At 50.3% G+C, this 14,139-nt stretch overlaps 1 protein-coding gene across 1 annotated transcript in view; it reads right to left on the bottom strand.

Moving 5' to 3' along the window:
- The window catches only part of NEK5 (NIMA related kinase 5), a 78,185-nt gene extending 67,142 nt beyond the window's left edge, over positions 1 to 11,043 (bottom strand). The window contains exons 1-2 of the mRNA XM_055140986.1: positions 10,927 to 11,043; positions 5,980 to 6,076 (exon numbers count right to left, since the gene is read on the bottom strand). Coding sequence (XP_054996961.1) covers positions 5,980 to 6,076; positions 10,927 to 11,043 — 214 coding nt within the window. The remainder of the gene's footprint in view (positions 1 to 5,979; positions 6,077 to 10,926) is intronic.
- Between the last annotated feature and the right edge of the window lie 3,096 nt (positions 11,044 to 14,139).

Here is a 14,139-nt window from a genome sequence, read left to right as displayed (position 1 = left end):
GTAAGAAAGGATATTTGGAAGGTCAATCAGAAGACTCAAAATCGAAGATGCCACCTTGGGTGTACCTCAAAAGCTTGGCAAGTGATTGTGGATTATAAATTCAAATATATGTGTATTGTGTCCTGTTTCACCTGGTTTTTTCTTTAACCGACTAACTGCCAGATATAGCAAAGAAGCTTGAGGGCCCAAGAGAGAGTACAGGGGCGGCACTTGTCCCGTATGCAGAGGAAGATGGGAGGGGAAGGGAGAGGAGGGGAGGAAAAGGGAGGGAAGGAACAGGGAGGAGAGGAAAGGGAAGGGGAGGGGTGGGGAGGGAAAGGGAGGGTCTACCCATGGATTTGTCTTTATTACCAGTTTGTGGATTCCCTGTCCACATGACCTGTCCAGCTTGGTCTTCTGTGTTCCCTGCACCTGGCACAGCAGCACGAAAGGGGCTTCACCAAAGTTTGCTGAGTGGTTTCACACAAAAAACTATGGAACACAAAACAGTCACACAGAACCAGCCAAGCAGGCAAGAGGGAATCCTTCCATTCTCTTCCCCTCTTCTTTCTGCGCCTACACTAATTGCCGTCGTCTCCTGCCCAGTGTCTGTCACCTGCTATTTCTTCCTTTCAGACAGTCACACCAACTTGAAAGCGGATCGTCAGTGAGCTGAGACCGTCTGCACTTGCGTGTCTCCTTCCAGACTGAGTGGCTGACATGTCCAGGCCGTGAGGCTTGGTCTCGGGCCCCACATGGCCTCCCGAGCACTGCTGGGTACAGCCCTCAGCTGTACTGGAGAACTCCCTGCCCCCCGGTTAGCACAGCATGATGCACTTTGCAACCAGTAGCATCCAGATCTGAAGAAATGAGGGTTCATTCACTACCATCATTACTTCATAAAATAATTTTAGTGCTAGAAATGGAATTGAGATATACAGTTAGCATGATAAATATATATATAAGATATATATATATATATATATTTATATATTGGCAGAGCCTGGCAAGCTACCCATGGCATACTTGATATGCCAAAAACAGTACATGACGATGGCCCTCATTCTCCTGATTCTGAAAGAGCCCCAATACGCCATTGTGCTACACTAGCATGCCACAGGGACGAATAGAGACGTTACTGGCACCCGCTCGAGCAAATCGATGAACAACGTGATGATAGTGATACAGTGATTTTTAGATATACTACTCTCCCCATGCTCACTGCGTCTCCCACACTGAATTCCATCAGAGTCCGGCAATAAGTCTCAGCTCTGACCCCGATGCCAGGCCAGTGGCTATTTCACAGAAGTTGGCCAGAATAAGAATGCAGGCACGTGCAAGAGGCTAAAATCTGGCCTGCAAATGACTCTGGGCACCAGGAGAATCAAAACACCAGGATATACCATCCAGAGCATATCCTGCAGAGAGACGTTCCACAAGAGAGAGCAAACAAATTAACCTTACTCGGACTAAACACAACCACTGATCAGCTTGATCCAAATCAGCCTCTTCCCTTATTTGCCTTCTCTCCTACCCCTTGCGCCCTCCCCCACCCCCAATAATCCTTGGCCCACGAGATCTGGGAAAGAATTTGAACCCAGCCTCCTCTTTTGGTATTCATTCCCCCTGAGTAAAACCCTCAAAAGCCAGCACCATCACTTGAAGCCTCCTGAGTAAATAAAGATGGATCTATTTAGACACGTCTAGTGAGATTCGGAGGAGAAAATCCAGTTAAACTAAGCCAAGATTCCTGACCTAGAGAAATTGACAGTGGCAAATCGATGTTCATTGTGGCACCTCGCTTTGAGGTCATCTGTTATGTGGCCACAGAAAACAAATCCAGCAGGGCAGGGACGTGTGCCTCTGCCAGCCACTGAGCGGGGCTGGGCCGCGCTCGGGTCAGCAGGCACCTGAGGAACCTGACTGTAAGGAACTGAGGCGGGAAGGCTGGAGTCGTAGGAAGGGTCCACTCCATCTTCATATTGGTCATAGGTTGGGTCAAGCTGATAATGCATCTTGCTTCCTGCATGCGTTCTCTGAGCTAGAGCCAAGGTTCAGACAGAAGCTGTTTGACTGTAAACAGCGGCTTTCCCGACCCTCTCGCGGCCAGGTGGTGCAGGCTTCTGTAAGCGTCACTTGTCAAGTGCCAACAATGTGCCAGACAAACAAAGACATCACAATGGACTGGCTTTCCTAAACAAAGATTCTCTACTTAAAAAAAAAAAAAAAACAAACCCAAAAAGCTGTCATAAGGAAAGTTAAGCTTACAATATAAACAAACTTAGGGAGGTTACTTATAATGTCAACGTGACCTCAGATTTTGTTGTTCTGTTTGGGGGCCATACCAGCTTGGTGCTCGAGGGTCACTCCCAGTTAGGGATCAACACTGGACCTTCTGCATGCAAAGCGTGCACTCCCTTTGGGGATGGGGTGGAGAGGTGGGCTTCTCTCTCTGGGCCTAATCTCTGATTTTTTAAAGAGCGTCCATATGAGCTAGTCCCTCACCCATCCTTTTTCATGGACTAAAAGCACATTCCAGGGATGGAGACAGTACAGTGGGTAGGGCCTCTGCCTTGCACTCAGCCCACCCAGGTTCTACCCTAGGTCCCCTGATCCACCAGGAGTGATTCCTGAGCGCAGAGCCAGGAGTTAGCCTTCAAGCACTGCTGCGCATGGTTCCCAAAGCAGAAAGCCAGAACACACGCCAGTCTTTTAAAATTTGTCTAATTCATGCATTTATTCAGCAAAAATATATTCAGTATCTAGTACATGTGGAATGTTGTCAATCAAGAGGTGAACAAAAGAAATCATTAAAGGCACTTCCTAAAGGGGAGGCAGGGCTGAAGAGGGAGCACAGGGGTTAGGGAATATGCTTACACGCAACTGACCCCACTCTGATCCCTGCACTGCCAGGAGCGACTGTCAAGCACAGAGCTAGCAGGAGTCCCCAACACCACCATCATATCTCTAGAACCAAAGAAATCACTGTCTGTCACTGTCACTGTCATCCTGTTGCTCATCAATTTGCTTGAGCGGCACCAGTAACATCTCCATTGTGAGACTTGTTACTGCTTTTGGCATATTGAATATGCCACGGGTAGCTTGCCAGGCTCTGCTGTGCGGGCGGGATACTCTCGGTAGCTTGCCAGGCTCTCTGAGAGGGGCGGAGGAATCGAACCCGGATCAGCCGTGTGCAAGGCAAATGCCCTACTGGCTGTGCTATCGCTCCAGCCCAGAACCAAAGAAATGAATGAATAAAATAAACAGGAGACTACTGAACTAATTCATACTTGCCTATTACAGACATACAGTAAAAATACTGTGCTGAGAGATGTACAGCTATTGAAGCACTTGCCTTGTATGCAACTGGCCCCTGTTTAATCCCTGCATCATGAGGGTCCCCTGTTCAGCACCAGGAGTCATCCCTGAGTAGAAAGCTAAGAGTGAGCCCTGAACACCCTGGTGTGACCCCAAAACCAAACCTTCCCCCACCCTGCCAAAAAAAAACGCACTATTCAGTATCAGTCAAGACAGTCATAATCTGGCTGTTTGGTCCAGTTCGCTTATTTTCATACCCAACAGGCAATGCTGGGGCCACCCTGATTGGTATTGGGGGTCCGTGTGTCATGGGGGATCAAACCCAGCAGTCCTGCGTACGAAGCCTCTGCTCTAGCCCTTTGAGCCCCTCCCGAGTCCAGCAGCTAGAACCTGAGTTGGAGCTCATGGAAGCCCCCAGCCTGAGTTAGCCAGAGAGTCTGATAACCACCATCACAGGTGAAAAAGGGAGCGGAAGAAAGAGAATCTCACAGAGGTGGTGTGAGAAGCAATGAGCAGGAACGGAACAGTCAATTCAGTGGCCGCCCTTTGCAGGCAGTCGCACACATCGCCTGCCCAGGTGAGCTGCTCAGCCCCACTGCAGGCTCGGAGGAGCCGTGGGAGTCCTCGGCACCCAGGCCTGCACGGGCCATGCACAGAGTGACTGAGTTCACAGGCTCTGATTAGTAAGAAACAGTGTCCCACACCACCTGCAAGTTACACGCGCACACACACACACACACACACACACACACACACACACACACACACACACATCACTGTATTACTTACTGATTTTATCCCCAGTGGTGTTTAAGGAAAGCTGATTACACTTAGCCATCTCCTTAGCCGGCTCCTTAACCGGCTCCTTAACCACCTCCTTAGCGGGCTCCTTGACCGTTCATGCCTGTGAATTCAAGTGCCCGCGGTACCAGGTGTAGGCATGGGAAATGCCCGTGGAAAACTGTCAGCACATATGGTTTGTGAGACTAATGATCCTATTAGGATTCTTCTTAAGGCCAAATTGTCCAATTGAAGAGAAATTATCATGAATTTACAGGGAAAAAAATGTTCAGTGTGGGTGGAGTAGTTAATTCAAGGGCTAGTGGCGTTTCTGCGTGCAGAGGGCCAGGTCAATCCCGGTGCCACACAGTCCCGGGGCCAACAAACTGAGAGTGGCACCTGAGCACTGCCAGATGTGGCCCCCAAGCCCAAACCTTCCTGCTCTCGAAGTTGGCTTTTCCCTAGATGCCCAAAATAACCTACCTGGGCAGAGAGATAGCACAGCGGGCAAAGCACTTCCCTTGCACACAGCGGACCCAGGTTCAATCCCCAGCACTGAGTACGGTTCCCTGAACCTCTCCAGGAGTGATGCCTGAGCACAGAGCCAGGGGTGGTCCCCAAACCCAAGACGAAACACAAAACTACCAAATCATACTGAATAACACAGAAACCCTAAAGCAGGAGGGAGAGTCTATAGAGTATCTCTGCCTCAGGAATGGGAGAGCCAGAGAATAAGGGGTAGGGGCGGGGGGCAGGGATCTATCTCTCACTGCTCTATTCCTGACACCTAGCTCGGTGCCTGGCACACCATCAGCACGCAAAATATTTGTGAAGTGAATGAACCATCTCTGACTAGAATGCTACGTACATGTTTCTCTTCCCACAGATGGAGGCAGAAGATACATTTGCCCAAGCATTCGAGGCCATGGGCCAGGCTGCCTGCCACCTCTCTAGAAGAGAAGACCACCTGTCCCAGACCCTCTGGCCTGCCCCCCCCACACACCACCCCATCATCAGAGTCTGCCACAAATCAACTCTGGCCGCAAGGGTTAAGTACTGTGGGGCTCGTGAGAACTTTCCCCATCCTAGCAATAAATAATGATGTGTCTTGCTCTTTTCTCTCACCCAGGTGAATAGTGTGCACCGTCCTAGGGCTGTTCCTTCAGCCTGGACCCCAAACTTTAGTTTTTAGTGTCAGTTCTGAGACTGATCTCTCAACAGCCCAGCCTACATGAAGGTGAAGCAGAGAAGGCACCACTGCAGACCTCTGAAGTTTGGGGGTTGACCCCACAGCAAAGCCTGTCGTTCGTTATTTAAGGCACTAAGAATCAAAGAGAGGTTGAGACCAAAGAGATGGTACAGTGGGTGAGGACAACTTGAGTTTGACCCCCAGCACTCTACCTAGCCCCCAAGCACTGCCAGGAGTGATCCCTGAATGCAGAGCCAGGAGTAAGCCCTGAGCAGTGCTGGGTATAACCCAACCCCTGTCTCCTCTCAAAAAAAGAATTAAGAACAGATGGGGAAATTTTTTTAAACTAGAAAAGCTGTCTATAAAAACTCATTAAAGGGCTCTGGAGCAATGGTACAGTGAGTCTGTCATTTGTCTTGTACACGGCCCACCCAGATTCGACCCCAGCATCCCATATGGTCTACAAGCCAGCCAGAGGTGATCCTTGATTGCAGAGCCAGGAGTGACTCCTGGGAACTTCCAGGTATGACCCCCACAAAACAAGTCCTCATGAAAGGAGAAATAAGTATGATGTCCAAAATTAAAATTTAAGAAAGTTGGAAAATGAGTCCACTTACAAAAATTAATGAACAGACAGTTCTCAGAAACATTTCTTTTACAGAAATCTACATGCCTTGGCAACATTAAGATTTAAAAATACTTGAAAGTCAAACCTTGAAAGGAACTGAAGAAGGTCACAATGTTTGGATGTTTCATCTTTGCCAGGAGGATCACTTCTTTCTTTGAAGCTTCTTTTTCTTGGGTGGGCATCTAGATCACATTCAAAGACAGAAAATCTGTAAAGATGACCTCAGAAAGTCTGTCTTCTCCCTCTCATCTGAAATCCTCCAGAAGTTCACTGGTTTTCAGTGTCACTCCTGAGACTGATCTCTTAAAAGCAAGAAATGACTTTTCTAGAATCAGCAGAGTCCTACGTCTAATCAATGGTTTGTCCGTGGCAGGCACAATCAAGAAGACAAATATTTTTGGTTAGAACATAGCTCAGCCAGCTGTGGGGCACTTGCCACACGTTTATGGAGACTCCGGCTTGATTCTCAGCACCATGCAAAAAGGAAAACAGTGGAGCAGGATGACCGCACAAGGACTAGAGGGCACGCCTGCTGCTGGTGGCCCGGGGTGACCCTGGGCACTGTGTGTGCCCCCAGATGACAGGCACCCCAGCACTATACACGCCCCAATGAAATAATAGCCTGGAGGGAAATTTTTTTTAAATGTTAATAGAATTCAGAGAGGGTTATAAGCAATTTTATTTTCTTTTAAATGGTCTTATTTTCTCCTTTGGTCATTTTCAACATTTCTACAGTGAACACTTTAATTTTTAGTTTTATTCTATGGGACCATGAGGGGCCAAGGATTGAATTCAGGGCCTAATAGATGTTAGACATGAGCTCTACCACATAGGCCTTACTTGGACCCCAGATCATTTTTATTTTCATGTTAATATCATTGTGGTACTGGGGATCAAAGCCAGAGTACTCTGCCACTGGGCTACCTAGCTACACTGACCAAGTTTATCCAGGGGCTGCTGAGGTGCAGACTCTGATGCAGATGACCCTAGTTCAGTCCCTGACACCACATGCCCCCCCTCAAACACCACCATGTGCAGCCTGGCAGCCCCTAAGCACCACCAGAGTGACCCTCCAGGGCCCAAGTGGAACCTCAGCTTCGGACCACTATACTACGCCACAGGCCCCACTGGGGCCCTGAACATCCTGACCCCTGTATAAAGGAATATGCTTGATGCAGTGAGATGATGAGAGGAAATACTCTTTGTCTTGCTCCTGTCGGAAAATCAGCAGTTTAAGTTCTGCAATGTAGAGTTTCCCACTCAGAGGGACATTAGAGAGGTGAGAAAAAAGGTTCATTTCTCCAGATAAGAAGTAATGAAAAGGCACATTGGCATCAAAAGAAAGAGGGAAATAATCAATACTGATACTGAGATGCAGTGGTCCCTCTACAGATACGCTCCTCCAGGGAAAGACAGAACAGGAGAGCAGGAACAAGGAGGCCTGGCACAGCATGCCACTCGGGCAGCTCAGGAGTGGAAAGAGGAATAGAAATTTGTGCTGTATTAGAAAAAGGCAATTTCTCATTATTTATATTAAAAATAGAAAAGTTGCTATGACATGTTTTGATAAATTTCTATAAGAGTCAACCTTCAAATGTTTTCCCTATACTTTGAATTAAAATTATTTTATGATTCCTGGGGCTGGAGTGATAGCACAGCGGGTAGGGCGTTTGCCTTGCATGCAGGCGATCCAGGTTCGATTCCCAGCATCCCATATGGTCCCCTGAGCACCGCCAGGGGTGATTCCTGAGTGCAGAGCCAGGAGTGACCCCTGCGTATCGCTGGGTGTGACCCAAAAAGCAAAAAAAAAAGTCTAATTCCTAAGGTGTAGCAGTTAACAATAGAGTTTGAAATTATATATCCACTAAACCAATTAGAAGGTTTGAAAGTATATGTCCATTATATCAATTACCCAGGAAGAATTTGTTGTTGAATAACTACTAGTCAAAGGGATTATTAAGTGTTACATGGAACTGACCAAGATAAAATGATATTCTGCTTGCACAGAAAATACAAATTTAATACGGGGGCAGAACACACACACATACACACACACACACACACACACACACACACACACACCAGATAAAGCAATGTCAAAAGCAATCAGCCCCATAGTAGATCTGCCTATAAAAGCTATGGGTAGAGACTGGTACACATTCAAAAGAACAAAAGCAACCAGTGCTGGCATGATGTGGAGAAAAAGGGATGCTCTTTCACTGTTGGTGGGAATGCTGACTGGTCCAGCCTTTCTGGAAAACAATATGGACAGTCCTTCAAAAACCAGAAATTGAGTTTCCATATGACCCCACAATACCACTTCTGGGAATATATCCCGAGGATGCAAAAAAGCACAGTAGAAATGACATCTGCACCTGTATGTTCATTGCATCACTCTTCACAATAGCCAGAATCTAGAAACAACCAGAGTGCCCGAGAACAGACAACTGGTTAAAGAAATTGTGGCGCATCTACCCAATGGAATACTACGCAGCTGTTAGGAAAGATGAAGTCATGAAAGTTGTTTGTAAGTGGAAAGACATGGAGAGTATCATGCTAAGTGAAATGAGTCAGAAAGAGAGGGACAGATATAGGACTGCACTCATTTGTGGAGTATAAAACAACCTGAGACTGACACCCAAGGACAGTAGATACAAGGGCCAAGAATATTGCTCCATAATTGGAAGCCTGTTTCATGAGCGGAGGAGAGAAGGCAGCTGGAAGAGAGAAGGGATCACTAAGAAAATGAAGGTTGGAAGGATCAGTCAGAAGGGAGACGTGTGCCGAAAGTAGATAACGGATCAAACATGATAACCTCTCAGTATCTGCATTGCAAACCAAAATGCCCAAAAGAGAGAGTATGAGGGAAATTGTCTGCAATGGAGGCGGGGGAGGGTGGGAAAGGGGGGTATACCGGGAACATTGGTGGTGGGGAATGTGCACTGGTGGAGGGATGGGTGTTTGATCATTGTGTGATTGTAACCCAAACATGAAACCTTGTAACTATCTCACAGTGATTCAATAAAATAAAAATAAATAAAAGCTATGGGTGTGGCGGGGGATGGGGTGCCAGGACTATGGTGGAAAGTCTTGGGCACTTTGGTGGGAGTGGAGGGGTGATTAACTGTGTAAACCCAAAACACAAATATTCCATGTTCCCTCAACTACACATTTTTAAAAAGCTATGGAAATTTAATTTGTCTGCGTGTTTGTGAAGGAAAATAACTTTATTGAAAGAAATTTACTTGGAGAAGTGTGAGAGGAGAGAAAGAGAGACATACATGTTCAAGAGAGAACTGGGCTTCTCCAGAGTGTGTGTGTGTGTGTGTGTGTGTGTGTGTGTGTGTGTGTGTGTGTGTGTGTGTGTGGCAGGGGGTGGGGGAGTAGAGAATGGCTTTTCGGAGAAGGTCATATCCAATTTCTCCAAACTGTCCCAGCCTGTAGTTCTCTGCGTACATAAAAGTCAATCTGGATGTTGTTACACAGACAGCCTTTGGGTTCTCGATGGTCCCTTCACATTCTCAGGAGGACCTTTAGCTTCTCCTAGGCTATGGGAATTTATTTGTTTTTTTTTTTAATACTTTTTTTTAGTCACCATGAAATTGCAAAGTCACTCATGATTATGTTTCAGACATACAATTTTACAACACTGATTCCTGGTCCCTTCACCAGTGTCTACTTCCTTTCACCAATGCCCCCTAACCCATTTGCCTCCCACCAGTCTGCTTAATGAGAGGCCCGGATAGATAGATAGATGGATAGATAGATAGATGGATAGATAGATGATAGATAGGTAGATAGGTAGATAGATAGATAGGTGGATGGATAGATAGCTAGATGGACAGATGACAGAGATAGATAGATAGATAGATAGATAGATAGATAGATAGATAGATAGATAGATAGATAGATAGACAGACAGACAGACAGACATTGTACTGGGGTGTAAGTGCTGTTTCTGAAATAACCCTTGACCACTTTTGAGCACCACCTCTTCTTCCCAGTTTAATGCTTCCCTCCTCCATGGATGTAGCATTACTGAGCGAGGGAAGCTCTCCCAAAGGTCAGCCTTGATCAAAGGGAGATGCTGAAACTTGCAGATGGACAGAGAATCATCTTCTTGAAAGACAGAAGTCTCAAGGCTGGAGCCAGAGCCAGGGTCCAGCGGGGAGGGCGCTTGCCTTGCACACCACCTAACTGGGTTCAATTCCCAGCATCCAATATGTCCTCGTGAGCACCGCCAGGAATAAATAATTCCTAAGTACAGAGCCAGGAGTAAATCCTGAGCATTGCTGGGTGTGGCCCCAAAACAACCCCAACTCAAAAAAAAAAAATAAATAATAAGACTCGGGGCAGCCTCTCACTGAGCCCAGCCCGGTGTGGGGCAGAGGGCAGGAAAGCAAAGGTTGTCACACACCAGACCTGGGAATCAGGGAAGCCACAGGGGCAAAGGGCCACAGGGCCATGGGCACTGAGAGGCAGCCTGGCACCCCACATGGATGCTAGAGAAACAGCCCTCAGACAGGGAGGACAGGGAGGGCCTGGAACTGTGGCATGGTTCACTGGAAAGGAGACAGGCAGTGGGGGACAGGACATGTGACCCTGAGGATTGGGGAGAGAGATCAGGGACCACAGCCAGCAATGAAGCAAACCGAACCCTAGTGAGATGAGCATCCCACGCACCCGGATGTACTAGGGCACTCGTTTCCGTACAATACCCCGGTGCCACACACTTGGTGGCTACACAAGGGTCGCGCCATCAGCACTGCCTAGGCCCCTGAGACCAGGCTGCTGGGAGGAACCGGCGGGCACAGCTGAGGAGCTGGGTGCCTAACCTGGGCCTCCACCTGGGCTTTCACCCCCTCCCTCCCCTCCCTCTCTGCTCGGACAATGGATTCAGAGGTTTGAGTAAATGAGAGACAACTGAGACTTCAGGTCAGACTGGTGAGAAACAAACAAACGTGTTTTCATAATGGATTAACAGGTGAGATGCCGCTGAAGAGGAACAGGAAGCAGGACTCTCTCCCTTTACCTTGGCAAAACTGATCTCTTTTATAACGCAGAGCACGCCCTCTGCCTTCTCCTTGGCCAGGTAAGCTTTCCCAAAGGCACCTTCCCCAACGGCCTTAATCACGTCGTATTTGTCCATGTTCTTCACGGAGGGAAAGCTCCTGCAATTAGAGTGACGGATACTTTATACAGTTTTAAACACTGGTCTCCAAAACATACACAGATTGACTTTGTGAAGGTTTTCCTTTTACATTTGTAAAGACAAGGGGCTGAGGACGTACCTCGAGTAACTGGAGCACAGGTTCTGTGCCGCCAGGGTCCCCAGCACAGCCTGTGTTGCCCCCAAACAAACCATGATACAAACCATAACACTGGTCAGGACAAGAGGCCTGGTCCCAAGCTGCAGCCACGGCAGCGAAGCTTCCTGGTGGTTCCTGAGTGAAGTCGTGACCAACTGTGGTTCACTTACAGTGTGTGGGTTGTAGTGTGCTTGTGGGAAAGCCACCTCGCCGCACAAAAGCTCACTTCCCTAGCTTCTGTCTGTCTCTTCCTGTTTGGTTTGGGGACTGGAGGGAACATCAGGCCTCTCTGGAGACCACGTACAAACTGGCAGGTCTCACTTGGTTTGCATCCCAGAAGACAAGAGCCTTCACACCGCTGGCATCTCTCCAGACTCATTTTTTAAAAAAATTTTATATGGAAGCTGGAGCAATAGCACAGTGGGTAGGGCGTTTGCCCTGCATGTGGCCAACCCGGGTTCAATTCCCAGCATCCCATATGGTCCCTCCGAGCACCACCAGGAGTAATTCCTGAGTGCAGAGCCAGGAGTAACCCCTGAGCATTGTCAGGTGTGACCCAAAAAGCAAAAAATAAATTAATTAAATTAAATTAAATGTAATTTCAGGCTTTAAGAAACATGTTTATATGGATCATTTTTTTAAAAAACATTTTATAAAACATCGTGATTTACAAAGTTGTTCACAATACAGTTGTTTCAGCTTTTCTACCCCCACTGCCCATTTCCTCCAGTAACCTGCCCCTTTAGCGGTAAATGACAAATTTACTTCCTATTATTTGCTCCAACAGAACCTAAAGGAATGGCAAATGGAACTACCAGAAAATCAATACAAGTCAATTTGTAATGAATGGCTATGTGATTTTAACCTATGTAAAAAATTCCAATCATTAGAATCAATAGAACGTAATGACCATTCTCATTTATACAAGTTTTCAACGCTGGGGTCTAAAATATTTTGCATTAAATTTTATGTGCACTCCTCTCCTCGTTTTTAGACGGAGCTCACACGCCTGTTTTGCATGCTGAATGGAAACACCCCTCCCCTCCCCTGCCCTCCGAGCACAGCTACACCCTAAGGCAGGCGGCGCGCGCCAGCCGCGGGGAGGTGCTGCCCCCTCCTGGGCAGTTTGGAACAGTGCGGAGCGTTTCGTCTCTCGTTTTCTCGCCAAGGGGGGCTGAGGTTTCAGGTACCCCAACCCTGAGAGGCTGCGGTCCCGACTACATCGCAGTTAAGGGCCACTCGGTGGCCTCGCCACCTTGGAGAACCTTCCCACACGTCCTGCGTGGGGAAAAATCCGCTCACACGAGCTGAAGCCGGAGTCAAACTCCGGGCGGGCTTTCCTGTATTCTGAATTCTGCAGGTTTGTTTTTAATATTTGTGTTTTGTTTGTTTCAGTCACACCGGGTCATGCTCAGGGGTTACTCGTGGCGGTGCTCAGGCGACCGTGTGGGATGCCGGGGCTCGAACCCGGGCGCGGCGCGTGCAAACTGAAGGCCCGCCCGGCTGCACGGCCGCGCCGGCCCCGGTTTTTTGCTATTTTAATTCCCGGCGAATTTTCAAGCAAGAGAATTCACAAGGCTGGAGCCGCGTCGCGAGTGCACCTACAGTGTGGACGTTTGAGGCAGTCGCGCCCGGAGCCCCGGGGTTCCGCACTGCCCGCTCGGGCGCGGACACAGGCCCGGCTCCCCAGCAGAGCGCGCGGCCCCGCCCCTAACGCCCGGCCCCGCCCCTAACACCCAGCGCGCGGCCCCGCCCCTAACGCCCGGCCCCGCCCCTAACACCCAGCGCGCGGCCCCGCCCCTAACGCCCAGCGACCGGCCCCGCCCCCAACGCCCGGCCCTGCCCCTAACGCCCAGGGCCCGCCCCGCCCCTAACGCTCAGCGCTCGGCCCACTTCTAACGCCCAGCGCCAGGCCCCAACCCTAACGCCGAGGACCCGGCCCCGCCCCTAACGCCCAGGGCCCCGCCCCTAACGCCCAGGGCCCCGCCCCTAACGCCGAGGGCGCGGAGCCCGCGTGCAGCGAGACGGGGGCCGCCCTTCCCGCACCTGGCGATGGGGGGCGCGGAAAGGCCGGCCGGGGCCCTGGGGCCTGCAGCACTGAGGCGCGGACTCCAGGCCCCACCGGGGGAGGGTGTGGGCGCGGGCCGGCCGGGGCGGACCTGGGGGTCGGGGGGCGGCGCGCACGGCCCTGGGCACCGACGCGGCCCTGGACGCCCGCGCCCCGCCCGCCGTTCCTCCCGCGCGGGCCCGTGTCCTCCCCGGGGCCCGAGGGCTGCCGCGTACCTGCTGCGAGGGGCCGCGGTCTGGGCGGTCCGGGCGGGGCGGGGCGGGGCGGCGAGAGCACCTGTGCGCACCGTCCACCCTGCGCGGGGGACGGAGGCGCGGCCTCGCCGTAGCCCCAGCCCCGGGGGCGGGTCTCCGCGGCTCCCTCCCCCCCCCCCAGTACACAGCGCGCCGGCTCCCAGGGGCGCACCCGAGTCCAGGCGCCCGTTCATTCTCACGGCTCGCGGCGGGGAGCTGCGGGGAAGTGGGGTCTCCCCCCCACCACCACCAGTGAGCCCAGCTGCGAACACCGTCGCAGGCGGGGACTCGGGCCCAGAGCGAGGCCTCCCGCGGGACCGGTCCCGAACCTGCCTGGGGGCCCGCGTCCCGCTGCACCCCCTGGCCAGTTACTGTCTAAAACGTTTTGTTGCATGCCTTGCATAAGGCCCACCCTGGCTCAACCCCCGCATCCATATTGTCCCGAGCATCCGCAAGAGTATAGAGCCAGGAGCAAGCATCGACAGGTGTGCGCACCCCCCTCCCCGCCCAAATCTCATTACATGTCTGAGCAGTTGAAATGTAGGTAATTTCCCGCAATTACAAATAGAATAAAGCATGACCAGTGAAATCTAAATAGACCTACCATCCTTTTTGCCGGGAGGGGCCACGTACCA

This window comes from Sorex araneus, chromosome 1, assembly GCF_027595985.1.
Source record: "Sorex araneus isolate mSorAra2 chromosome 1, mSorAra2.pri, whole genome shotgun sequence".
Lineage (NCBI taxonomy): Eukaryota > Metazoa > Chordata > Mammalia > Eulipotyphla > Soricidae > Sorex > Sorex araneus.
This window is presented reverse-complemented; position numbering and strand designations above follow the sequence as displayed.